Raw genomic sequence first — 26,323 nt, 5'->3', positions numbered from 1 at the left:
AACAGGAGACAAATCCCATTCTTAAGACAAGTTTTGATGCATTTCAACTAACATTTGGATCATTCACACTTAATCACAAATAAGCAGAGGGCAAGGGGGAAAGCAGTGAGCAGGAAGACATATTAGCAGGCACTCTTGGCACTAACTTGAAAATTTGGTTATCTAAGCTGGAGCATACTGGAATTGTCAAATAGGATGTGAGAACCTGGGGTTAACAGAGACTAAAAGGATGCTAGAAACCTGACCAAAAAATAGAGACCCAAGGGTTAAGTTCAGAGATGCAGGCTGGAACAGATGTCTGCAAGAAGTATGTCAGAAATGCTTAAGGGGGCATAGAAGAACTTCCACAGGGGAGCTCAGGGCTGGAGCAGCAGCAGGACCTTGGGAGCAGCTAGAAATACACAGCAAAGGTTGTAGGAAACACTGGGAACCCAACTGAATGAAAGCTGTCTTTATTCTGACTGCAATGCCACAAACCCACGCTCCACATGCTGAACCCTAGCGGTGCTTCCCGGTGCGATTGAAGCGCCTGTACAAGTACCGGATCCTCTTGTTCAGTTTGTGAAGGTCCTCTATAAACATCCGATCGCCCACCATCTGCTTCTTGCGGATGCACCTCTGCAGCTCGTTCCCCCGCCAGCCTCGCAGCCACGTGGGCCCCTTGATGAGATTCTTCGGGTGGATCTGGAAGCCGCCTGAGAACAGGAGGGGAGACAGAGGTGAAGCCAGGCTCTGGAGGAGGCTGTTCCTAGGGCGGTCGGCCCAAATCCTCCCCCCCCGTGGCTGCTGGAGGAGGCGCCAGCCCGCCGGTGGGTCCACCCTCCCTCCCCTCCTGCGGGCGGGCTGTACGTCTTACCCAGGATCCCCACGTAGTCGTAGACCCCGAACAAGGCTCGTTTCTCTGTCCAGCGGTCCACCTGCTTGCGCTTCGGCGGCTCCTTGATGGGGATGGGCCGGGTGAGCCCCGCCAGGGGCGAGGAGAGAGGCACGGGGAGTCCGGGCCGCACGGGCGCCCAGCACGCCCCGCCGCCCTCGCTAATGCCCCGCTCGGCGCGTAGCAGCGGCGCGGCACGGCCCAGCACGGCCCGGCCCGCCGGCCGCAGCAGCAGCGCCGCCGCCGCTGCAGCCATCGGGGTGACCCCCGGTGCTCCGGGAGAAGGGACGGGACGGGACGGGAGGGAAGGACGGGCAGGGTCAGGAAGGGCCGGGTCAGGAAGGGCCGGGCGGCGGTGCGGCCCCTTCCGCCGGGGAGCGCAGGCACGCGCCGGTGACGTCGGGCCAACGGCCGCGAGCGCAGGGGGGCCGGCGATTGGGCGCGACGCTGGCGCGCGGCGAGGCCGCCGGGCGATGATAGGCCCGTGGAGGGGGCGGGGCGATCGCGGCCCGCGCGCGCTGTTTTGAGCTGTGGCGGCCATGGCGGACGCGGTGGCGGCTCCGCAGTTCCAGCTGCCCCTCTCCCCCGCCGACCTGCTGCGAGACGATGGCCGCGGGGACTACGTGGTGCAGGAGGTGCTGCCCATCCGCGAACTGCCGCCCGCCCTCGCAGGTAAGTTGTCCCCGCACCCCCCCCTCCAGGCCTGGCCCGGTCCTGCCGCGGCTCACGACCGTGTCTCCCCCGCCCTTCCCCGTGTTTTCCCGCAGCCTTCCGGGCCGCCTTCCGTGCGCGGGGCGCGCTGGCCGTGCTGCAGCACTTCGACTCGGTGTACAGCGTGCTCCAGTGAGTACGGGGGGCAGCGGGCGGAGAGGGAGGCGGAGAGGCGGGCGCTCACCCTTTCGCCAGGCGCTGTTTGCCCGCTGCCCTCACACACTGTGCTTGCCCCACAGCCACTTCCGAACCGTGGGCACCGCTGTCAAGGAGGACGCCCTGGAGCTGATGGTGAACGGTGGGTATCCGCTGTTTCTGGCCGAAGCAGGACTAAGGGAGAGGTTACTCTCCCCTGGCAGCTCAATGATGATATAAAGGCTAATGTGACTCAGCCAGCTGGGCTGCACCCTCAACCTACTCCTATCATACGGGTCTGTAATCTTGGTGGATGATGCTGAGCTCTGCATGTTCGCTGTAAGGGCAGACCAACAGAAAATCCTTCAGCCCACATCTCTGGAAAATATATTTTCAGGATGCATCAGCTCAGAGTGAGTGTTTCTCTGAGCTGAAAAAGGGCTGCGGGGATAGGATAAGACAGCGTGTCCGAGGTTTGGGTTGCAGGGGGCAGCCCGTGTTACAGCTGTTGAGATGTGAGCACACATCTTTGGTAATCTGATGACTGCTCTAATCCTCCAAAAGAGAGAATGGCTGAGGGGCCCGGGAAGGAGTGCTCATGACTTTCTGCCTCTCTTCAGTGGTGTCCCATCATTCCAATGAACTTCCTGGCATCCTGAGTGACGCTGGGCTGAGCCATGCAGACCGTGCTGCTCACCTCAATGCTCTTAAGATGAACTGCTACTTGCTGACTTCCCTGGTGGATGCCTTTGAAATGGAAACCCTCAAGAACAGTTTGTCAGAGGCAGATCCTGGTGGGAAGGTAGGTGAGGGGACTGGGAGAAAAACAAGATGATAAAAGTCAGAAAAATTTTTAAGCTTGATGAACATCTATGAGATGTTATAGCTGGGTTTATTTAAGCCTGATACCAGCAAAAGCAGTGCATAAGGTGGAGGGCTGGTGTTTCTGTGAAACTGCATGTAGAAAACAAATGGAGAATTGTGTCTAAACCTCAGCAGGGACTTGGATGCTCAGGCCTTTTTGTTTTGCTCTTCACTGTCTGGCTGGTACTTAGTGTGCCAGTATTTTCTCATGGGTTTGTTTCTGTGGGAAGAGAGGAAGGCAGCGGATGCAGGTATCTCCTTAGATCACAGGAGACACCAGTGCTGGCCTCGGTCCAGGTGCCCGTGGGTGCCAGCCATGAGCTGCACTGGACAGTGGGGCAGCTTGAACTGAGAGAGAAGAATTTGGGAAAGTCCAGTGTGATTCTGTGATGTCGTGCATATCACTGTGCGTCTCCTAATGCTGTAGAATTAACAGACGTTTATTTTCGAGGGAAGAAGGTTGGTGATTTATTTTTTTTCTGTTATCAAGCTGCTGGTGTTATCACATTGTCTAATCTCCTTTCTAGAACAAGAAGAACCATGCCAAGACTTCTGGATCCTTCTGGGAAGAGGAGAGGGAGCCAGTCTTACAGCTGCTTACGCAGGTGCTGCAGCTGGATCTCCGTCAGCTTTGGGGTGGTTTATCGGTGGAAGAAGAATTTGTCAGGTATGGGATGGAGCAGATGTAAAGGTGGGATGACTGACTGGTTCTCTGGAAGGGAGGATTAAATGTTAAATCGACCAATGAGGTGGCATTACAGTCATCTGGAGGGTGCAGATCATTGGGAAACTGAGGAAACCAGCTTGAGGCAAAATTAATGTGTATAGGAACCACTTTGTTTCCTCAAAAATTCAGATGTTGCTTGCTAATTTTTAGAAGATATTGGAGAATCTGTTTGGTTTGATAGAAATGTTTGCCTAGTGTGGTGTGGTAGAATGATATTGGTTCTAGTTGTGATAGGTTTGCTGTCTGTCTTCTGTGGCTTTAGCTTAATGATGGGAAGCTGCTACCGTATCCTGGAGAATCCAAGTATCGGTCTTCAGAAGTATCGTGCCACACGGGAGGCTGTGACACATCTGCTTGCCGGAGCTCTGATTCACTGTGGTCAAATGTTCAGTGAGTTCCTGCTCTTCTGCCTTCTTCCTGAAACCATTCCCAATCACTTTCCCTGACCTCTTTCTTCCTTGTCTCGTGTGAAAGGTGCCACGCTGAAGATCACGCAGATGCTGCAGCACTTTGAACATGTAGCCCCTGTATTTGCACAGGCCGTGAGCCTCTGGGCTAAAGAGTATGGTCTGAAAAGCCTGGTGGGTGAATTGCTAAGGTGAGAGAAATACCTTGACACTTGTCCTTCTACCCCTAGCAACTTAAGGCACCTCATTCCTTTTTTCATCTTTCTTTGCAGGGAAATTGGACAGAAATGTCCACAGGATTTGGCTCGTGAGGCTTCTGGAGTCAAGGGTTATTCTACCTTTGTAACTGAACTGGCTGGAGAGATTCCAGCTCTGGTGCTATCCAACATGAGCGTTCTCCTGCACCACTTGGATGGGGAGGTATGTTTCTGCATTGTTACCTGTCCAGAGAAGTCAAGTGGCAGAGGTGCTGCCCCCCAGTTTTTCTGTTTAACCAAAACAGAATCTCTTTCACAGAGCTCAAGTAACCAAAACCTGCCCTTTGTAATAGGTTCTTCCCTTACCTGAATGCTGCAAAGGAAACAGAAACTATGACATCTACTGCCTGGTAGTCACGGTTGGATGTTAGAGAAAGGGAAACTGCTTACTGGTCTGAGCTCCCAGCTGTTGTCTCTTGGTCTTCAGTACTTAACAAGTTTGTCACTGTGTTACCTTCTCTTAAGTGTTTCTTATGTCAGTGCTTTGCCTCTGTGGACCTAGCTGGATGGCAGGGTTGGATTAGAATCGTAGATTGGTTTGTGTTGAAAGGGACCGTAAAAGTCATCTAGTTCCAACCCTCCTGCCCTGGGCAGGGACATCTTCCACTAGACCAGGTTGCTCAAAGTTCCATCCAACCTGACCTTGAATGCTTCTGGGGACTGGGCATTCACAGCTTCTCTGGGCAACCTGTTCCAGTATTTCACCACCCTCACAGTAAAGAACTGCTTCCCAATATCCAATCTAAACCTACTCTCTTTCAGTTTGGAGCCATTCCCCCTTGTCCTATCACTACTTGCCCTTGTAAAAAGTCCCTCTCCAGCTTTCTTGTAGTCCCTTTAGGAACTTGAAGGTGCTATAAGGTCTCCCTGGAACCTTCTCTTCTCCAGTCTGAACAACACCAACTCCCTTGGCCTGTCTGCATAGGAGAGGTTACTCTGTCTTGCAGGCACAGCTATGTTCAAGTTTAATATAATGTCCATAATAAAAAAACTCACTTAAGGCTGGAGCCTGGGACTTGGAAGACCCAAAAACTCTGGGCCATCCCTTGCCATATCAAGTCATGTCTTTTGGCTGTTCCTGGTTCAACAGCTCTACTCTTTGCAGAGTTACATGATGCGAAATGCCATTCTGGCAGCTATGGCAGAAGCACTGATGCAGGTGCTGAATGGTGACCAGCTGGAGGAAGCTGCCCGTGGCACTCGGGACAAGTTCCTGAGCATGCTGCAGGCCCACGTGTGTGACGTCCATAGCTTCGTGCGCAGCCGCGTGCTGCAGCTTTTCACTCGAATCGTTCAGTGCAAGGTAAGTCTGTGCTGGGGAAAAGGTGTTGCCTCAGTCATCCCTTCCCCCTGTTGTGTTTTCTGAAGGAATTTCTGCCACCCTGCTTTTTGTTTGCAGAGACTAAAGTTTTAACAGAGAAAGGTATTGTCCCCGTGTACTCTGGTGTTTGCAGTTCCTTTTTGACACGAGACCGAACATCTAGGGGTGAGGGAACTGGGGGCAGAAATTAAATAGTGCTCTTCATTACTGGGACAAACTAGAAGAAAGAGCACAGCATGCAGCCTCTTTTTGGACAGTAGCATGGGAGAACATCACCCTTGCTAGATATGCTAAGACTAGACTCAACAGGACCCCGTATAACCAAAGTCCTTGCTTTCAGTGGAGGCTGGACCAGAAGATACCAGAGATCCTTTCAGACCTAGACTTTTCTGTAAATCTATAATCTGTGCCATTTAATACATGAATACATCTTCAGTAAAATAACTTTTCCCAAGTCTCTAAGCCTCTGATAACTTTGTGCTCTCACTGTGTGCTAGGCCCTGCCTTTGACTCATTTCCAGTCTGTGGTATCACTGGCTGTTGGACGTCTCAATGACAAATCTGTCATAGTAGTTAAAAATGCAATCCAGCTCCTGGCCGCATTTTTGTCCAACAACCCCTTCTCCTGCAAGGTAATTCTGATTAGTGTGATGGATATGCTGTATGTCTGTTTGCAGGCCAAATATCTGCAGTGTGCTATAGCCTGGGGAGCAGCCTTTCTGTGTCTTGTGGGAGGGACAGCGTAGCTTTTTGACTATGCAGATGGGAGCTTTCTTGTTTTCCCAGGTTCAGATCTTGTAGTCTCAGGCTCTGCTCTCTCTTGGTGTAACTGGTAGCTTTACTGAAGGCCAGGAGGGATGTATTTGATCGAGGTGAAAACCTGCAGCAGTTTTATTTGAATCCACTGTGGGGTTTCTTTCCTCAGGATCAGAATTATTTTTTAGAATAGTCTGCATGGAGCTGCAGCTCTCTGTTTAGCCACACCTCCTTCCAAGTTTCTGAGCCTTAGACTTGCAATTTGCAGCAGTTCCTGTTCTAGGATCGGGGCCAACGTCTGCTATTCCAGTTTCCCAAAACAGGGTTATCTATGGGGATTGACAACTAAAGCAGGGAGTGGAAGAGAAAGGAAAAGTCTGGCATTTCAGGAAAAAAAAGGATAAGTAACATATTTCTTCTTCTTTTCATGGCATCTTCAGCTAAGCTGTGCTGACTTGGACAAGCCACTGAAGAAAGAAGTGCAGAAACTGCAAGAAATGAGGGACCGTGTCAGATCCACAGCAGGTAATTTCCTTTCTTCATCTTTTCCCTTTCCAGGGCAGTCCAGAATTTACTTTTCCTCATTTTAAATTTGCTCCCAGGTGGGATGGCTTTTGTCTCTGATCTTAGCTGTGTGAGATTGTGAGATCAGATAACTGGGATTAAACTCAGAACAGGTTTTCGTATAGTGGTGTTATAAAGGGATCATAGTGATGTTGATCTAGATCAACAGTCCATGTAACTAAATATCCTATTTTCAGGGTAAGAACTGAAAATACCTATGAACACCTTCCCAGGTTTTCATTTTCAACCACCAAAGGACTGCTTGAGCTGTAATTTTGGTCTGATATTAATTTAAACGTGATTTGTAGGCAGCAGCAAGTCCAAGGCTAAACAAATGATGGCTTTTTTTTTTTTTTTTTTACCTTCAGTGGTTTCTTTGTTATGCCAGAGTTCTTGTCTTACTCTTACTGTAGTCTGGGTGGGGTCAGCAATGGAAATAGTGCCTGCTGAAGGAGGGAGTGGGGGAAGTAGAATTCCTAAGTTCCAGGTGAGTTTTTCTCCCTGTTTAAGGTGTCACCCGAGTCTTTGAGTTCTTCATTCCTTCTGTTTTATAAGTAGTTCCAGTGATCACCCCAGAGGAAGAGTGGGAAGCGATGCTGCCAGAAGTTAGGGCTGCCACACAGCAGCTCTTTCAACCACTGCAGGAAAGGGAAGAGGAGATGCTGGAAGTTGAGGAAACAGTGGAGAGTGCAGTGGAGCAAATCACTGGGCTGCTGAGGAAGCTGAATTACAAGTAAGAAGGCTCTGCGGTGTAAGAGTGTTTATTCCACCAGGGATGTTCTCTGTTCAAGAAAGGTCTGAGCTCCAGGGCGGAGGGATGATTTCCAGTAACATTACTCTGTAGGAAGAGATTGACATGGCCACCCAGCACAAGATGCTGGTAGGAGCTGCTTTCCCTGGTGTTCACAGCAAAGTTGGATGGTTTCCCTTGTGTTCTGCCCTGGTGGGTTGCTAATATTCTTCTCTTGGGCAATGTCATTGTCCAGGAGTGCAGCCCGCCTTACACAGAAGGCCCTGTGTCGCTTCCAGGGGAAGGAACCCTTCAGTAGCCTCATGGAGGAAAATGAGGAGGCAACAATCCTGGATGTTCTGAAGAGACTTTTCACAGGTAACTATTTCAGATCATTTTGTCTGTTTCTTAAGTCCAAGATGATGCCAGAACTAGACCAAAACCCTCTGGAATGCCTTGTCGCTCCTTCTGACCTCTGGGGCTCATTCTATGTGCATTTGACAGCTTATAGAGTTGCACCATCTGTGGATCATTTACTCATCTAGTTTTGGCTGGATCACATTGGTCTTACTTCATTTCTGGTCAGAACAGTTCCATGTTCCCAGTAGAAGTGCATTTCTGATGCTTTACCTCATGTAATATCTGCTGAGGGGAGTGAAGCCATGTTACCCACTCACACCTTTCTGTCCTGTGTGAATTATTTAGGAGTTCTGCTTCCTGAACAGGTGGTGGCACATAACACCCTTAGCCTTGACCAAGTATCTGGTTCAAGCAAAGTCTTGTTTATCTGGGGCTTGAGCCTCTGGGTGTATTTGCAAGACTTCATGTGCTTTGTTTGGTATTTGTTTCAGCATAAGGTTACTTAGCCAATCCCCTTGACCACATTTCTATCAGAAGTCTACTGTCTAAAAATCTTCTTAACTTTGTCAACTTTCCACACTTGCACAAACTTTGCTAGTGAGTAGTAGTGTTTGCCTTCTCCCTACTCTGCCCTGTTTCTCTTTTAGTGCCTCATCTATCTTTGGGGAGCTGTCAAGTTCAGATTAACCCCTTCAGGATTTTAATGGAGTTTACACCAATTGGACTGGGCCTTTCTACATCCTTGTATTAAGCTGGCATGTCTGTGGAGCATCTCATTGTAGTACTGGAACTTGCTCTAGAGCATGCTGAGATTTTGTAGTCAGATCTGATGGCAGAATTTGGACTTCTGTATCGTGGCTCGTGGAAGGTGTCACTATGTGGTGGGGAGAGAAGGGTTAAAATGTCCTGAACCGTGCCTATTCCTCTTGTGTCTTCAACATTATTCAAAACAAGTGTGCTGTGCAGGTTCATGCCCAGGAGAGAACAGTGAGGATCCTCCAAATGACAACAGTAGTCATAAGACCAAAGAAGTTGTACAGGAAGAGCAGTCTCAAACAGAGCTGGCCAAACAGGAGACGTTGGTGCAATACCTGCAAGATGCTTACAACTTCTCAGTGAAAATCACAGAAGCTCTGAACCTGATCAGCAAGCTGATGTATGAAAACTCTGTCTCAGGTACGTGAAATAACCATGGGGCGTTTTTTTTCTCATTCAGCATTTCCAGGTCTCTCCCCTTGCTGGAGAGATGTTGTAGTGATGGAGCTCCAGGAGAAGGGGAAAAGATTGGAGGAGCTGCTCTTTGCTGAGCAGGTGTCACAGGCACTTCCAGGATATTGGAAAAGCAGTCACTATCTAAATGAGTGTCAGGAAGGGGCTGAATAGGGCATGAATGGGCTCTTTAGGAATCCGTTTTTTAAATATCAAAGTTGGAAGTGTTTTTAAAATATTTTAAAAAAAGTTTTTGAAAACATTTGAAATAAAATGGTTTTGAACCATTTTATTGGTCACCAGTCAGGTGACCAAAATGCCTTCACTTGTGGAAGCTATTCTGCCTCCTGTGGGGAAGGATGTATGTTCATCATCCTGGCTGAGGTTCTCCCAGAGTAAGCATGACCAGTGAAGCTGGGCTTTGTTACATGCTCAGTGCCCTGATAGAGCTTCAGGGGTTACGCTGGCCACAAGAGGGGAACTAAGCAGCTGATCTCATCCACCTCACCTTTCCTCAAACTTTGTTTTATGGCTAAACATGAGCTGTGGCCTGGTTCTCTTCAGTGCTGTAGTGAAAGGTGTTTTGAGTTAATTCAGCTGTTCATATTTAAAATTAGAACTACTGTAACCATTTAGACTTTTTTTGAAATGTTTATCATGAATTGGCATTTCCAAGGGAGCTGAGGTACAGAGGGGCACAGTTCTCTCTCCCATTCTCTCCAGCATGTCTACTTGCACAGATCTGGGATAAGATGGGTCTGGTGCAACAGCGCCCTGGCTTCATGGAAACACTTCTGAGGCTTCAACTGTGTTAAGAACTCACATGTTACTTGTGATAAGCATGTGGGCTTCTCCAGCAAGGTTTGATATCTAGCTATTTGCACACACAAAAATGAACTCCTGAGTTCAATGTCTTTACAGGTCATTTGAAGTTCAAGGTCAAGAGAGTGCCCCTACCTGACACTTAAACACCTGGGTTTTGGTTGTGGGGGTTTTTTTCTGGCTGTGCAGACTCTACTAACTTTCCATCTCCCTGTTGTCCTGTGATGCAGTGTCAGGAAGGCAAATTCAGTGTCTGGACAGTGGAGATGTTTCGAGACATTGTCTCTATTTGGAGAGAGTACACTGCTGGATGAGGGGCTGGTACTAAGGGATGTGTGTGCTCAGATTTAGCTTTTTGTAATTAAAGATTTAATATTTGAAGATTTAATTTTTTTTCTGTTGCAAATTTATACCTTCTGGTATGACTGGAGGCAGGCAAAGCATACCAGCTTTTCTCATAGATGTACTTAATTCAAATTTGGAAATTGGGGCTTATACTGGTAAAAGCTCCTACTTAACCAGAGGTCAGACTATGAACTGTTTGTTGTACAGCTTCTCTGTACAGCTATCTTGGCTCTCTTGGGAATGCTGGCTTACTTAATGTTTTTTCTTGTCTTATGAGCAGGAGACTGGGCAGTATATTTCAGGAGTAGTCAAGCTGGAACCAAATGCATTATTCCAGAGCCCATTTGTACATCAATAGCTTAGTTAATCTGGTTATAGTATTGCGCTGGGACTTATATTCAACTGTTATCTGCTGCAACCATGAGATTTTTTTTTTCCTATGTCTGTGTGCTAGAGATCCCATTCTGACTTGAGCCCTCTGCAGACATTAGCAGTGATCTTTAGATGCTTGTAGAGTTTGCTGTGAGAGCAGTACCCCTGTGAATTTGTTTGAATGGCCTCTCTAATGGGAATTGGGAAAGAACTGCACTAATGCAACTGTTCCCTCTGCAGTGGTGCAGGAAGCCATTGAGTTCTTTGTGACGGTCTCACAGTTTGGTGTGCCCCAGGCACTGCTTGGAGTCCGCAGGATGCTCCCTCTCATATGGTCAAAGGAGCCTGGCATTAAGGAGGCTGTGCTGAATGCCTACAGGCAGCTCTATCTGAGCCCCAGCGTGGATTCCGAGAGGTACGGGCCTTTGTAAGCAGAAGATGTTATGGGTTGGTTTCATTTTTTATTTCATCTTTCCCCCCCCCCTTTCTGCTGTTAGGAATGGGGTGTGGACAGGAAGAGAACTAAAAGCTGCCATGCTTCATGCTGAGCTGAAACATAAGGTTATATATCTGGTATCCCAGCCTTCGTGCAGGACACAGTGCTGAGCTTCTGCTCTTGGATTGTCGTAGTGTTCGGGTATGGGAAATTCATGCAGCAAAACTCCGAGGGGTGTCAATTGTGAGTGTTTCCCTTGCCAGAAGGGTTCTTGATTGGCAACAATTAACTAGTTTTTTTGAATGGCTGTTTCAACCCTTTGGGAGTCAACTGCTGTTACAGAGTCATCCCGTGTCCAAGAATCTTGTATACTTCACCCTCTGTGGGCAAAGTTGTTGGCCAGTGTCTGTTTCCCCATTTTGAGCTTCTTATAACTGTAGTTTGCTCATCCTCTTGGGATAATAAGAGGAATGGTATACAGTATTGTCTGAAGTTGGAGCTATATTTGTTACCAGAGCTCAAGTTTTTTTGCTGGCAAGTCATGCATCCTGTGGCCTTATCTGAGTGTAGGCACTCTGCTTCTGATGTACACAACACATTCCTCAGGGTTTGCTGGGGGTCTTGCTGTCCTTGTTGTGTCCTTGGTTTTTCAATAATACACCATTTCTTTATTCTTCACACTATTGAAGGTTAGTTGTTATTATCATTTGGGTGCTTTCACACACAATTCTATTTGTATTTCAGTCAAAATGATCTTAAATCTTTTTATAACAAATTTCTATGTGTGTTAGATGAGAGGATGTTAAACACTCTTTGTTTATTCTTTTTGAGGATTTGAGAGTGGGAGCTGGGTACCACTTGCAGGCTTGTTTCTTTTGTACTGGAGAAGAGCTGTGTCTCTTCTCTACTCTGGCACTTGCCCATTTTTTTAGTACTTGCCCACTTGTAAATCCTGTTGGATACACATACAGTAATTGTTAAGTGTGATCTCTGGTGAGATGCACCATACCTCACCCTCACTTGTACCTCGGGGCAATATAAAGCACCCACTGCTTCTTATTTCTTCTTGACAGTATTGCCTTGAGACAACTCCCCTGCAGTTTGAGCTCTGGCCTTAATTGTTCATAGAGAAATTTTCACTGTCTTATGGTCTAGGGAATCGTACTTTGACTTGTGGTTGAGAGTAAACTGGGAAGTGGCTGCTGGGTGCCTCTGGCTGGGTCTTTGAGCACCAGGAGGAGCATCAGTGCACAAGGCAATGGACTTTTGAGCCCATGTCGTGCTCATTGGCACTTGAGCTGGGTGGCTAGGAATACTCAAGCCTGTGGTGGGGAAAGTTTTCCTGTTCCCAGGGATTAACTCTGTTACCTAATAGATGTTCTCAGCTCTCTAATAGGATAGTAATTGTGACAGTAGCTTTTTCTTTACCTTTAATTTCTTTTATTATTATTTTTCCCCTTTCAAAGGGCCAAGGCCCAGAGCCTGGTGCATTCTCTCTCTCTCATCCTGGTGGATGCATCGCTAGGAACGATACAGTGCTTAGAAGAAATAGTGAGTATCTGCCTTGCCTGGGTTTGGATTGTATTTGTTATTCTAGATGTCTTTTATGTTAAAATGGTAGTCACTGCAGTTACTGTCTTTGGTTTGAAGTCCATCCTCCTCTGCCTCTCCCTAGTTTTTTAATTGCATTTCTTTTCCAGATCTCAGAGTTTGTGCAGAAAGATGAAATAAAGCCTGCTGTGATCCAGCTGCTTTGGGAGCAGTTCACAGAAAAATCTCAGTGCTCGTCACTAGAACAACGTGCTGCTGTGATGCTGCTGGGGATGATGGCACGGTGAGCCTGGGGTCAGGTCGAATCCTGTGAGTGGGAGGATGTACAGGCAGTCGATTTTTATTGAAGAACTGTGGGTGCTGCATCAGCTGACTTTTGTTTTGTAACTTCAAAAATAGTAACCCTATCATGGGGTAATGAAGCCTAGAACTAAACATAGTTGTGCTGGGTCTCACCAGCACAGCCTCTGAATGAGTATGACATTATTTTCCTTGTGCTCTGAATGTCCATCCCTTCTCAGAGTTTACTGTGTCACAGCTCTGCAGCTTTGTCTGTGTTTGAATAAGAACAGTGAGAAGCTGCTGAGTAGAGATCTCTGGAGCTTTTAGCATGAAGGGAAATGAATTTGTTTCGCTTTCTGGGAGCAAAAAGAATGTATCTGCACTATAAGGTTTTCATTTCCTCAGTTTCCCAGCCCAGTAACCCTTTGGCATTCAACTTACCTGCTGATTGCTTCTCACTGTCCCTACCTCAGTTCTTCATCAGTCAAAAATAGGCCTGCATAATGATGATCTTTCACAAGCAGAAATGGGAGGGGGGGGTTGGATGATGTTATTGTTTTATTTTGTTTCCCACAGTAGGGGAGGAAATGGCACGGGTCACCAATCCTGAGCTCTTGGGCTCTTTTCTAGTTTGCAACATTTTACTTTGTCTTACCCTTATAAGTTTTGCTCTTTTCTGATAAGGAAGAAGAGTCAAAAATCCTCTTCCTTTGTAAAGACGCTCTGCCCAGTGTTGATCACTTTGGAGAACTACATCTCTTAGCAGAGTATGGATTACACTGGCTTTTGAGGAATATTGTTTGCTCTTCCTATAGCTATATCTTGATCCATTGGATGGGTTTTATTTTTTTCCAGAAGGCACAAAGGAGTATTTATCTTGGTTATCCGTACTTCTGTAAACTTTCAGCAGTACCTTGTGTAATACCCCCATCCCTTCCATCCCACAGAGGGAAGCCAGAGATCATAGGTAGCAACCTGGACATCTTGATAACAGTAGGGTTGTCTGAGAAGGCGTGTGAAGACTATCGCCTGGCTCAAGAAGTATGCAATGTTATCTCCAAACTTGGTGGTGACCCTAAGGTGAGACTCCTGGTTTGTTCTTGAGGTCATCCAGAAACAAAGAAGGGGGGGGAAATGGTTTGTACTGAGAGGAGAGAGAAGTAATTAAATTTTTACAGATTTTGAAATTAAGCAGGTTGAGACCATTCAGCAGCACTGTCTGGAAAGCTTAGCACACATCAGTGAACATGTAATAAAAGAATTTTCATTAGGCAACAGGCTGAATTCAATTAGTAAAGAGTTCAGTGCACAAGAAAATATGTTTTCCTTTCAATTCTCTTCTTCAGACTCCCAATTCTAAACTGATTTGTGTTTTCTCAACCATGAAGCCCTTTCCTCTGCTAATGTTTTCTGGTGGTGTGATTCTTTTGCCCTCCCTATTAATTGATATTCAGGAGTTGTCAGCTGTACAGCAGAATATAAAACATGAAAGGTTTTCAAACCTGTCCATATTGTACTTAGAACAACATGATGATTGATGGCTTCTTTGCCTGGGAAACAATTTATAATTTTTTTTTTAATGCACTTGGGGAAAAAAAAAACTCTCTTTGTTTTTTTTGACTCAAGCATTTGGGGCATTTTGGTTCAGGAGTTCTATCATAAAAGCAGCCCTCCTTCACACAGCACCGTCATTCTGTGTTTGCCCCTTCTGCTGGGGATGTTGCTGCAGGAACTTCATGAATTAATGTGAATTAATGTTCTGTAATTGGATGTAATTCAGTTTTAAGTTGACTGAAGTCTGCAGCTAAGTTTGTATGTGAGAAGGGACAGAACTAAAAATACTTGACCGACTGTAGTAGCTCTTCCTCTCTCCCCCCCACCCTCCTGACCAGAAATTCAATACAGAGGACAGATTGTGGTGAATTGAGAATTTTTGTTTCCAGCTACTGAAAGCTGGTAAACTGTCTGTTTTGGTCATGTATATCTTCATCAGGCGGATACAGATGTGCTGGGACAGCTTGGCTACTGTCACAGTTGGTTTAGTAGTTCTCAAGGTTATCTTATGCTCAACCTAAAATGTGATGGGAGTGATACAGAGTATATGCAACAGCCTAATGTGAGATGGTCTTGGATCCAGACTTATCCTCTGTTATTTCTTCTGATGGTATTTTGGTTTTAAACAAAACCTTGTGGTTCTGGAGTACCCCTATGCAAGGGTTTTCTAGTTGGCTTACTATTGATGACTCTGAAGATGCTCTAAAGGTTTCCTTCTTCATTTGTCGTGGAGAAAGAGTCAATAATATCAGATTTTAAAAGAATCCTTTTGAGATTTGAAGAGTTATTTTGATTTAAGGTGAAATAGTGAAACTGTCTGGGTTGGCCTGGGATCATTATTTGGCCAAGCTTTAAATCCACCCACTGCTGTCACCATGCCTTCAAAAGTGACAATAATGTCCCTGCTGTATGTTTAGTTGCAGAGCAGTACTGGGTATCCCTGTCACGGGCCTAGCATGGGTTTGATTAGCATTGTGCACACAGCAAGATTAAGTACTGGGAAGGGCATGGGGGGAATCTCACATGCTGTTCTTACATGAGTAACTCATCTGTTCTTTCTGCAGCCAGCAAAGAAGAACAGTGCACCTTTTCGACTGCCACAGAATCACATGCTCTTTGGTTGCCTGAGTGAGACTGTGAGTAAAGGTGAGCTCAAGTTAGCAGTAGGTTTAGAGGAGATAAGGTTGGGCTGCCTGTGTTGTCACTGGTATATGTGGTACGTTGCTCCCTCTTCTCTTCAGGCTTTGCCCAGCCAAGTACTCACTGGATCCCCTTCATGGATGCAGCAGTGATGCTCATCTACCAGCTGGCAGAAGGGCCAGAGGAGATATGTGCTCACATCCTGCAAGTGTGCAGTCAGCAAGCTCTGGAGAAGCTGCAGGAGGCTGATGAGCAGAACTCTGGTGAGAAAAAAAGCTGACGAAGGATATCTGTAACTATAGTTTCCAGTGCTAAAATTGTGTGGCCTAGAGTAACTGCAGGAGAATAGAGCTGAGGGGCTAGTGGAGGTGCTGGCATGGAAGGGTGCAAGTGCTGTGAAGGAGTCTGTGGAGCGTGGGGATGGACTATACAGTGAGACTTGGCAGTAACTAATGGGAAAGAGGTCTAGATAAACACTGAACTGTAGTAATTTTTCTCCTTCAGATCCAGGGAATTCTCCCAGCAGAGACTCTGGTGGTGCTGCCAGTCTCCCCACGTTCATGTTGATGCACCTGGTGTCCCTTGTGGGACAAGTGGCAATGCAGCAGGTGGCACATTTGGAAGTGTCAGTGAGTGCAGAGATACGCAGACGCCGCATCCTCAAAGAGGAGAAGACCAAGAAGCATTCTGACAGCAGCAAAAAGCGGAGATCCCAGGTGAGAACCAAGGGTTTTTTCCTGTGAGCAGCTCTTGTAGTGTCCCAGCTACAGCTGACTTCTGGAGAATGCACTACTAAGGTTGCACAAGGTCCAAGGTAATGTGTGCTTTGGGAGTAGAAACAAACAGATGTTGGTCAGGATTGACAGGGAGAGCTGAAGTCCTTGAGTGACCCTATTCAGTAAAACTCTCACATTGGTTGGTCTTGGGTTTTGGAGAGGCAGAGGGGAGGGAATGAAGTCCTGGCCATACTTCCTGTTTTAGGTAAACATTTCCTTTTCACTCATCACCTCTTTTTTTACCAGTGCAGTCTTTTGCAATTGCTGCTGGTGGTGAAGAACACCCATTTGTTCCCTGGGTTCTGGAACCCTGATCCAGAAACTTGAGAGTCTAGTCCTCTCTTAGGTGTAATGATGAAGGCTTAACAGGAGCCTTCTTAACAGGATCTATGTGATAGAAATGCCCCGTTTGGTTAGGTCTACCTTGGAACATTTTCCAGAGTGTAATGAGGCTGACTTTCCTGGGTAAGAATAGAGAAAAATGTTGTATGTCCCTAGGTATCCAGTCTCTATTAGATGCTTCCTGCTATGCCCAGAGAACTCTGTAGTTCATTTCCTCATCCACCTGCTTATCCATGTCACTACCATTTTCCACACAGGAGGAGGTTACTATGAGATTTTCCAAGAAGCGGCAATTGGATACAGATTTGGTCCCCACTGCAACACCCATGTCTCTTTTCTTCCCTTATGCTACTTTTGCCTTGCTATTATAAGGTTTCCCATAATCTTGCTCATGAGACCAGCAATTTAAAGGCTGCTTTGAACTTCTTGCATTTAGGATTTGAATGTCCCTCAAGTTGTACAGGACTCCCACATTGATGCCAGATGTGTCCTAAGTCTGTCTCATCTTAGTAGCATTGGTAGCTTAAGCTTTCTTTACATTCTGGACTCCTCAGTAAAAGAAAGACATGGAGCTCCTGGAGCAGGTCCAGCAATGGGCAACAAAGATGATTAAGGACCTGGAGCATCTCTCTTACGAGGAAAGGCTGAGGGAGCTGGGCCTCTTCAGCCTCAAGACTGAGAGGGGACCTTATCCATGTGTATAAGTGTCTGAGGCGAGGGTGTCAAGAGGATGAAGCCAGACTCTTCTTGGTGGTACCAACCACTAGGAAGAGGCAATGGGCAGAAACTGATACACAGGAAGTTCCATCTAAACATGTGGAAGAACTTTACTGTGCGGGTGACTGAGCATTGGTACAGTTTGCCCAGAGAGGTTGTGGAGTCTCCCTCACTGGAGATATTCCAGAACCGTCTGGCTGCAATCCTGTGTGATGTGCTCTAGGATGATCCTGCTTGAGCAGGGAGGTTGGACCAGATGACCCACTGTGGTCCCTTTCAACCTCACTATGTGATTCTGTGGTTAGTGTTCTGTGGCATGTGGGCTGGCAAATCCTGGACTACCCTTCACAACTTCATTGAGTTCTTGGGGGAAAAGTGGGTTATAAAATCTCCATCAGTTGTTCTCCATTCTAGTTGTGTGGCTGGTAATATGCATATACCTCACACTTTAGAGAAGAGAACTTTGTGAAGGAAGAGGTTATTGAAGGAAGAGGTTATTGTTGCCTGACATCTTTTTTACAGTCTTCCTTTCTGCACAGGCCACAGGAAACGAGACCACTATGGAGGAGGAGCTGGGCCTTGTGACAGCCACGGCTGATGACACTGAGGCTGAGTTCATCCACAGTATTTGTGAGACAGAACTTTTAGATGGTAAGTGTGGCTGCCACCAAGGAGCACTGGCTCTGTCTGCCTGTGTGAAAGAACAGGTATGGTGGGTATCCTGAAGGAGGAAGGCTGTTTTCTTCAGAAGGGAAGTCATTTTGGCCTGGTGTCAGTTTCTACGCTGTTTCTTTGCTCTGCCTCTCTGGAGGTGGTTGTTTGTGGTGAAAGTGAGTCAACCAGTTACTGTAGTTTGCAGCAGTTCTGGGATAAATTGAGTAATTGTTTATAAAGCAGGATACACAAACAGTGCTCTTATACTCACTCTTTAACCCTCTTAACTCTTTAACCCCACTCTCTAGGGAAGCACCTGTTCTCTGCCTTTGTTCCACTGGTGCTCAAGATCTGCAACAACCCTGGACTCTACAGCGATTCAGCACTGTCAGCTGCTGCAGCCCTAACTCTTGGCAAACTCTGCATGATCAGGTACCACTGAGCCGTGCCAGAGTTCTTTTCCCAGCTTTCCTAGTATTAAGCATAAGCAAATGTTGTAACTCCTTTTCCAAAGAAAGAACTAACACAGAAGAGTGTTCATAAATTACTTTTTTCTTTAACTGTTTTTTCTTCTCTGCTCTGCGAGAGATGGAATTTTGGTATCTATCCCTTCTTTCCTGTACTCTGTCTTGTCAGCTCTGAGTTCTGTGACTCTCACTTGCGTCTGCTGTTCACGATGATGGAGAAGTCCACCCTGCCTGGTGTGAGATCCAACCTCATTATTGCAGCAGGAGATCTGGCCATCCACTTCCCCAACCTGGTGGAGCCATGGACATCACATCTCTATGCCAGGTAATGCTACACTCATCGCTGGGAGAGGACAGGTGATGAAAACTCTGTGGAAGGGTTACACTGGACCTCCAGAAGGCGAGAATGACCCAGGAAACCAAATTTGAAGATAGTGCAGGAAGACAACAGGCCTGGCTATGGAATAGGCTGTCAGGAGTATCAGTAACTTAGAGACGCTCACTCCGCTGCTTCCTGCAGTAACTCTTTGTTTCTGTCAGGTTGCAGGACCCCTGCCCAAGTGTGAGGCAGACAGCTGGACTCGTGATGACTCACCTCATCCTCAAAGACATGGTGAAGGTGAAGGGCCAAGTGAGCGAAATGGCAGCTCTGCTGATAGACCCAGACGAGGCAGTCATGGAAGTGGCTCAGAACTTTTTTGGCGAACTCTCCAACAAGGCAAGTGGATGATCAGGGACCTTATTTCACAAGAGCAGGGAAGGGCTGTTGGAGGCTGGATCAATGAATGACATGGGTCCTGGAGAGGTGTGTTAGTGGTGTAGAGTAGCTGTCTGTCCCTCTGTGTTGCCCAAATAAGAGTAGCTAAAAGAAACTTTGCAATACAAGTTTTGCCTGATGTTGCTAAAAATTTGATCTCATCCATTCACGCTGGAAAGCAGGCTCCAAAACAGTGTCTTGTCCCTTTGCTTTCTTGTGTATGCATACAACAGGGTTTGGAACAGTTTTCTGCAGCTTACCTTTAGGCCTTACAGCAGAGTTCCCTGACCTTATGGCTCAGGCACCTTCTCTGAAACCTTTCCAAGTTGTTCTTGGCTGTGTGACATTGAGATACTTAAAGTGAAGCAGTTTTAGCCCAAGCAGGTTAGAACAGTACAGGTTACCCCCTGTTCATTCAAAGTGTAGCCTCACATGGGCCCTTCAGAGTTTGACATTTACTGCCTGAGAGACTGCAGTGACACTGGGGCTTTTCTGTCTTCATTTGCTCCATTAAAGCAGAGCCAGCCACCTGACTGTGCTGACTTGCTATCTCTTCAGTGTGTATGACAAAACTGTGTAGAAGCAGTGGGAAAGTGAATATGGACTGGACCTTTTCAGGCAAGATGGGAAGCAGTTCCTTGAGCTGAAATGCTGTTTCTTTTATCAGGAAGCTTTTTTCATTGGGTTCTGACAAGGTTGGAAAGCAAAGAAACTGCATCCAAGTCTGCCAAAGAGCAGAGCTGGGTTGCAGTTACAGCTTGTTGGTTGGCTGTTTTTTTTCCCCCTTAGCTTCAGTCAAGCATTCCAGAAAGGTTTGGCTGGCTGTGTACAGCTCGTTTCAAAAAGCTGGTGTTTTCTGACAGTAGATTTAGGATGGGGAAAAAGGAAGTAATTTTAAATGAGCAGCTTAATTGGCTTGACTCAAGTTATCCTTTATAATTCTGTACCTCATATAGAAACTTGTGTTCTGCACAGGGTAATGCCATCTATAACCTGCTTCCAGACATAATCAGTCATCTCTCCAAACCTGACTGCGGCATAGAGGAGGAATCCTTCCACACTATTATGAGGTATTCTGCAGCTAAATAAATCTCTTAGGACCAGGACTATGTTTATGCAAAGAGGGTGCCAGATCCAGGAAAGAAAAACTACAGTGACATATGCAAAGTGCTATTTCAGTTGTTCTCCTTGATCTGACTTTTTCAGTCTGTATTTGAAATGGATTCATGCTGAGGGGAATTGATTTTAAAGCCACATAGTTGGGGGTGAGAGGAGACTCTACAAAGAGTTACCACTAACTCAAAATTACTTTCCCTCTAGAAAAGGAAAATAGTTGATTTTATGCATGGGAATATGGATATGCAACACTGGGAGAACACAACAGGTTTTGAAGACTACTACATTTGTCATGTTGGTGGCCTAATGGATTTTTGTAAGCAGTTTTAGTAAAGCTGTAGTTATAGTAACTATAACTACAGGTTTGGGTGCTTTGTGGTTTTTTTGGTGCTTTGTGGTTTGTTGTGTCTTTTTTTAAGAAAGCCTTACTGTATAGTATAGAGACATTGGAATATTTCAATCTGAAATATTGGTTGCTCATAGATAACACAAATAATGTCTTTATTAGTAAAGTACACATATTTACCACTCATGTCTGAAACTTAACTACGTGACGGGTTTTCTGAGTTGCTTGAATCCCTGTGGATTACAGAAGGGAGTATTGGGCAAAAGTATTGCTATTGCTGAAGAGAAGAACAATAAAATCTCCCGTGATTTTTCAACTAGCCTTTCTATCTGTGAGAATCCAGTGGATTTAGGAAGAGGGATGGGATTTTGGACAGGTAGGAACTGCAAGACACAGAAGAGCCTATTACTGAGGCTGAAATTGAGACTGAAAATAATTTATGGCAGCAAAAGTAGATGGATATTTTGCTTCAGCTTTCATTAAGGACGGTAATGTGAAATACTGGGAAATACAGCATATGTGGCTCCTGACAGCACTTGTAGAAGTGGAAGTTAATGTCTGAAGTCGAAGCAAAGCATCATAGAGAGACAAGAGGCAGCATGCAGAAAAATCCCAAGTAATTTTGGAATTTTCAGTACCATTTTTAATAAATTTCAAACTGGAGGTGTTACCACAGACTTAGAGAATAATAAGTGTAGCACTCACATTAAAGTGTGATTAGTGGGGTTAAGAAAACTATAGATGGACTTCTCTGACTTCCAGCAACATACAGGGAGAGAATGTATCTGGCAAATGAGAGAAAAGGCAGTATTGATTTAACAAAGTAGACAGGTATCAAATTAGCCTAAATGATTTTCAAGAAGACCTGATCATCAGTTATCACACCACATGATATCCTTTAAATGGGGAAAAAAGGGAATAGTAGTTGAAACTGAACTATCTCCCCATGTAGCACTATATGAAATCCTTCCAAAGTGAAGAGGATCTGGTTTAACTTGGAAACCATGGTGGATAAAAGCACAAGCTAGGAATGAAGCAGTGCCTTATACTCCAGGGTTACTTGCCAAACCAGAGAATAGGGACGTGTAAAAAAGATAGGGGGAGTGGGGGAACTGTCAGCGTTAAAGGACTAACTTGAAGAGTGAGAGAGTTACAGTGGTAATAACTGAGATGAAAACTAGCATAATAAGCATGAAGTTGAATGTTTAAATGTTGTTTAATGTCTTCTGTAAAGCTATGGCTCAAGTTAGAGATACATTCCACTTCCTGCTTTAGCAGTCAAGTTTTTTTCTGGTATAGGGAAGCATTGGTAGTGCTGGTCAGACCTTGCCTGGAGTGCTACCACAGTTCTGGTCACTTAAGTTAATGATGAATTGATGCTGGAACAACTGCAAAAGGAGGACTCTTGAGAATGCTGTCTGTGTTCTGTATCTTGGAAAAATAGCTTGGTGTGAATGCTGAAGACATAACAAAGACTGAACACGGAGGTGCTTTAGAGCAATTATATCAAGGCCAGTGGCAACCTGACTGAGCTTAAGTTAACAGAAATGTTGGTACAAGAAAAATGGAGGACAGCAGGACCTTCTTAATAAATAGAAGTTATTCAGTGATTTCTATGAGGACATAGTGCAAAATGCACAAGTACTTAACTGTGTGAAATTCCAGATCTCTCTATTCCTCAAGAAACTAAGAAAAAATGGGATTACATTAGCATTTAACTTCTGTTAGGCTTTGTTCCCATTTTAGTGCCAAGTAATGCTCACTTTTGCATTGATCCAAAATACAACATGCTTTCAGCAAATTAATAATGAAAAAGTCACAAGAATGGTTTTGAAGAGGGGGAAAAATACTGCATGCCACACTGCTACTCTCGAGGTCTGCTTCTCAAACATACTAGTCTGTCAGTGCAACTTGTGAAGTGAGGAGATCATCTGAAAGTGTTGCCTGCTCTTAAAACTGGACAGAAGGAAGTCAGCACTGCTGCCTTTTCAGCACCCCTCCTACCTGAAATGAGGTTTCCTCTCTGGGCTCTCAACTTTGCCATTTTTTTTTTCCCTTGCAGACATCTCTTCTCATATATTACAAAAGACAAACAGACAGAGAGCTTGGTGGAGAAACTTTGTCAGCGATTCCGGACTGCCAGGTTGGGTTGTAATCTTAATTTTCCTGACAAGCACTTTTGTTTCTTAGGAATTGTTAGAGGAAACAAGCTTGTATAGTTGTTATATTGTTGTATAGTGATAGTTGTTACAGGTTCCCATCATAATCTTCATGTAGCAAAGTGACAAATGCTGACATAACCTGGATTAGGTCCCAGTTGTTTTTTTTAACTACCTTCCTCCTAAAAATACATGAATAAATGTGTATAAAGTAAGGCAGTGATTGGCCCCTCTTCCCTCCTTTCTTAAGGAAAAAAGTTTTGTGACAGTTTAGATCTGCATTACAGCTGAGCAAGGGGACATCCCACGTGCGGGTTTTACGTATCTTTGTGGTCCTTCTCCACAGGCTATTCCCTTGTAGCTCAGCTAGGAAATCAGTGTGTTCAACTAAGAAGTTGGGATCTCCCCAGCAGTCATCTCAGCTATGACAGTTGATAAAGGCCTGTCCTTGTTCTATGTGCATGGGCTGCCCAGTACTAACTCTATGCCTGGGACTCTGTTTTGGGTGGGTTTTTTTAATTATGTTATTCAAGGGCTTCACTTAGGCTTTTGCTCTGCTCTGTCTGGAAGACATGTATGCGTTGCTCCTTGTGCTGATTACAGTGCAGGGCCTACCCCATGAATCTGGGATATCATTTTGCTTTGTAGGTTTTAGAGTTTTTTGCTTCTTTTTGCCTGTTCCCCAAGCTGTAACCCAGGTGTACAGGTGCCTTCCTCCATTCCTGTGGTTTTTCTTCCCCATTGTTGTGGCTTTGCCCTTGAGGTTTAAGCTGTGTCTGCTTATCTTGGCCATTTGTACACAGTGCCTGGGCATGTGACCTGCTCAGCTGCTTCAGGGAGTTGCATATTTCCCACAAGATTTGGATTTTGTTTCCTGAATTGGAGTGGAGAGTGGTCCCTCTCTCCCAGGTTGCCTCCCAGGAACACTGGTGAGCTCTTCACACAACATTGTAAATAACCATCTTTGTGTGAGTTGTGTCTAGCCTTTAGTAAAATGTCCTGATATTTCTGTACCACAAAGATGATCAGCCTGATGAACACTAGTGGTGATGCCAAAGCAAGGCTCTCTCCAGGTTAAAACAGGAGCTTATCAGAGAAGATAAGCTATCACCCTCCTCAGCATTTCTGGTGTTCCAAATGTAGTAACTTGCCAAGTATCATACAGACTTTAAAGATGTAAATACCTGGATGCTGCAGCTTTATTCTCCATCTGTTTAGGTTTTAGCAGAGCATTCTTACAGAGCAGATGCAGACAGACTTCAGGCCCTCTGCTTAGTATATATTAATAATAGGGCCTTTGGACTCAGTTTTTTCCCCTCCCATTCCATCACGGTGAGCTACATTAATAGTTTGTGCATTTATTTTTCTTTCCCTTTGTTTTTTTTCCCTATAACTTTTTCTGGAATTTGAATGTAGTCCTTTGATACAGCAGTTGTTATTTGTTGACTTCATAACTTAATGAATATGACCTTCTTTATGTCCTTTTCTGGCCAGCAAAGAGGGGGAGAGAACATCAAATACAGCTTCTGCTTGAGATCGTCTCAAACATGCAAAAATGAGCAGCCAGGGTTTTTTTATTATTCAGTTGAAATAAGGCCCTTCAAGAGGAGTCCTGACCTCACTGAGTCATCTTTTCTTCCTAGTCAGCAATAACTTCTGATACTTTCTAAACAAGTGACTGTGTTCTTCAGCAGTGGAGCCTTCATGTTTTTCTGACAGACACTAAATCAGTGTCTTTGGCATACAGTGGTGGTTGTGTGTGGTATAGCACAGCACCTTGTCACTGACCTGTAACAGAACAACCTGAATCTCATGTTCTGCGAGGCAGAAGCACCTGCAGGAAATGCTGTAGCTCTAGGTGAGATGTGCTCACCCTCACACCCCCCTTTTTGTAAAAGCTAATGGCAATCTTTGTCTTTCTCAGAACGGAGCGTCAGTACCGGGATCTGTCCCACTGCCTTACTCTGCTTCCAGTCTCGGAACGGGGCCTTCACAAGCTGCAGGACAACTTTGACTGCTTTGCAGATAAGCTCCAAGATCCAGCTGTCTACAGTTGTTTCCAAACTGTGCTGGCTCGATTCCGCAGAGCATGTGTCAAACCTGAGGCTAAAGTAAGGATATGGGACAAGTGTCCAGGCCAGAAAAGCGATTGCTTTTTACATATATTGATTGGAAAACCCTGCAGCTTTCCATTTTAAACAGACTACTACTCATCCCTAACAATTTACCAATTTATTTATTTAACTTGATGGCAATTCTGGTATGGATGTAATATTTATCTCCCTTCACCTTCTCTTTTTTCCCCCCCTGCACTGTTTTACATCTCCATCAGGCTCTAGCTGAAGAGCTGGAGCAGAAGCTGTCTGCCTCCCATAACCGAGGGCTGGATTCAACAGAGACGTGCCAGGAAGGCAGTCAAATTCCAGTGTCAGTGCCAGCCAAGCAGAAAACAATAAGAAGTATGTTCTTTTTGTGAGGCTGCAGCCTTCCCTGTGATCCTGCAGTCCAGCAGAGACACCTAGGGGTTTTTCCTTACCCTTCCAGAGAGAATGGCTGCTACCTTTCTCTTTTTTCCCCTTTTTCTTGACAGGTTCGTGCCGCCAGCCCCTGAGCCCAGTCAACAGGGATGAAGATTTTGTCACACCCCAGCCTTCCACCCTCCGAAACCAGAAGCGTGCCCAAAAGCGCCGTCCACGCAAAAAAGCTGTGATCACCTTCTCCAGTGACGAGGAGAACAGCTCTGAGGATGGTAAGGCATATCCTGCATGTGCCCTTGAAAGGTGAAAGGGGAGAAGAACTAGAGATTTGGCCCAACAGGGATGTTCCTTTGGTAGTGGGCTTCAGAGCACTGTGGAGGTTGCCTGGAGATTTCTCTGTTCAAGGCAGTGGAGTGCTGGTTATTGACACATTTTACTCTCTTTAGAGCTATCGGCAGAATTAAGAGAGGAAGAAACCCCCACCAAAACAACTCCCATCACCAGATCTTCAGCCCGCCGGCTGCGCTGAGGGAACCATCTGCCACTGTCTTTAACTAAAAATAAAACTCATCCTTTGCAGCAGTCATCTTCTCTTGTCGGAACTACCCCATAATATGACAGTGCTTTAAATGAGGACAAAATGGAAGTTAACACCAGGCTAAAGCAATTCCAGTCCTGCCTTTTGGTATCTCCACAAAGAAAGGCAGTGCTGAACATAGCTGCCACTTTGACCAATGTTGCCCTGGCTTTGCAGATAAGAGTAAGCTGCTTTTATTAAAAAAAAAAAAAATCTTTGAAAGAAACTCTTTCTAAGAAGAGCCAAACTACTTCTCATTCTTTTCTCATTTTGTATATGCTTATAATACACTAGTCAGCCTCTTTCAACACAGGACCAATACGATTTTGCTGGGTTTAGGCGTTTTTATGTTTGATCCTTTTAGGAGCTCTTGCCCTGTAAAGCTCAGCAGGGCTCTGAGGGGAAGTTACCTGCATCTTTTTCTTGTACAGATCTCATCAAAGAAGAGTTGAGGGATTGGGGGCTGTGGAGAAAGAGAGAGAGAGACAGGTTAACTTAGACTAGAGTGCTTCAAAAGA

General features: G+C 45.6%; 2 protein-coding genes and 1 non-coding gene across 4 annotated transcripts; 2 read left to right on the top strand and 1 right to left on the bottom strand.

Annotated features, from left to right (window-relative positions):
• Positions 1-436: 436 nt before the first annotated feature.
• Positions 437-1,415, bottom strand: MRPL51 (mitochondrial ribosomal protein L51). The gene is made up of 2 exons (XM_051780860.1): positions 857-1,415; positions 437-695 (listed from the first exon to the last, which is right to left on the bottom strand). Exons 1-2 carry the CDS (start codon positions 1,413-1,415, stop codon positions 499-501), a joined length of 756 nt encoding a protein of 251 aa, XP_051636820.1. The 3' UTR covers positions 437-498.
• NCAPD2 (non-SMC condensin I complex subunit D2) lies at positions 1,411-25,807 on the top strand. Of its 2 annotated transcripts, none has more exons than XM_051780693.1 (31): positions 1,411-1,546; positions 1,642-1,717; positions 1,825-1,883; positions 2,341-2,522; positions 3,112-3,251; positions 3,574-3,701; positions 3,786-3,909; positions 3,991-4,138; positions 5,081-5,278; positions 5,794-5,928; positions 6,493-6,577; positions 7,175-7,349; positions 7,603-7,724; positions 8,673-8,882; positions 10,695-10,869; positions 12,357-12,441; positions 12,591-12,724; positions 13,671-13,803; positions 15,342-15,423; positions 15,519-15,680; positions 15,922-16,133; positions 17,792-17,903; positions 18,215-18,338; positions 18,543-18,698; positions 18,914-19,091; positions 20,106-20,200; positions 22,655-22,735; positions 24,676-24,862; positions 25,084-25,210; positions 25,342-25,500; positions 25,675-25,807. In XM_051780693.1, exons 1-31 carry the CDS (start codon positions 1,414-1,416, stop codon positions 25,755-25,757), a joined length of 4,200 nt encoding a protein of 1,399 aa, XP_051636653.1. In that variant the 5' UTR covers positions 1,411-1,413; the 3' UTR covers positions 25,758-25,807. The 2 variants fall into 2 exon arrangements, with proteins under 2 accessions (XP_051636653.1, XP_051636652.1); XM_051780692.1 differs by having other exon boundaries at positions 7,172-7,349.
• LOC127468200 (small nucleolar RNA U85) lies at positions 1,944-2,266 on the top strand. The gene has a single exon (XR_007903450.1). It is a non-coding gene; the product is annotated as a small nucleolar RNA U85 (small nucleolar RNA).
• Positions 25,808-26,323: the final 516 nt, after the last annotated feature.

Source organism: Manacus candei, unplaced genomic scaffold, assembly GCF_025592945.1.
Source record: "Manacus candei isolate 608988 ecotype Guabito, Panama unplaced genomic scaffold, ASM2559294v1 h1tg000014l, whole genome shotgun sequence".
Lineage (NCBI taxonomy): Eukaryota > Metazoa > Chordata > Aves > Passeriformes > Pipridae > Manacus > Manacus candei.
This window is presented reverse-complemented; position numbering and strand designations above follow the sequence as displayed.

Excerpts from the sequence above, each read along its gene's own strand:
- NCAPD2 (XM_051780692.1), top strand. The coding sequence starts at position 1,414 with ATGGCGGACGCGGTGGCGGCTCCGCAGTTCCAGCTGCCCCTCTCCCCC. Across the intron at positions 3,252-3,573 it reads GTGGAAGAAGAATTTGTCAG|CTTAATGATGGGAAGCTGCT; the intron begins GTATGGGATGGA and ends CTGTGGCTTTAG. Across the intron at positions 25,211-25,341 it reads CAAGCAGAAAACAATAAGAA|GTTCGTGCCGCCAGCCCCTG; the intron begins GTATGTTCTTTT and ends TTTTCTTGACAG.
- MRPL51 (XM_051780860.1), bottom strand. The coding sequence starts at position 1,415 with ATGGCCGCCACAGCTCAAAACAGCGCGCGCGGGCCGCGATCGCCCCGC. Across the intron at positions 696-856 it reads CGACTACGTGGGGATCCTGG|GCGGCTTCCAGATCCACCCG; the intron begins GTAAGACGTACA and ends TCCTGTTCTCAG.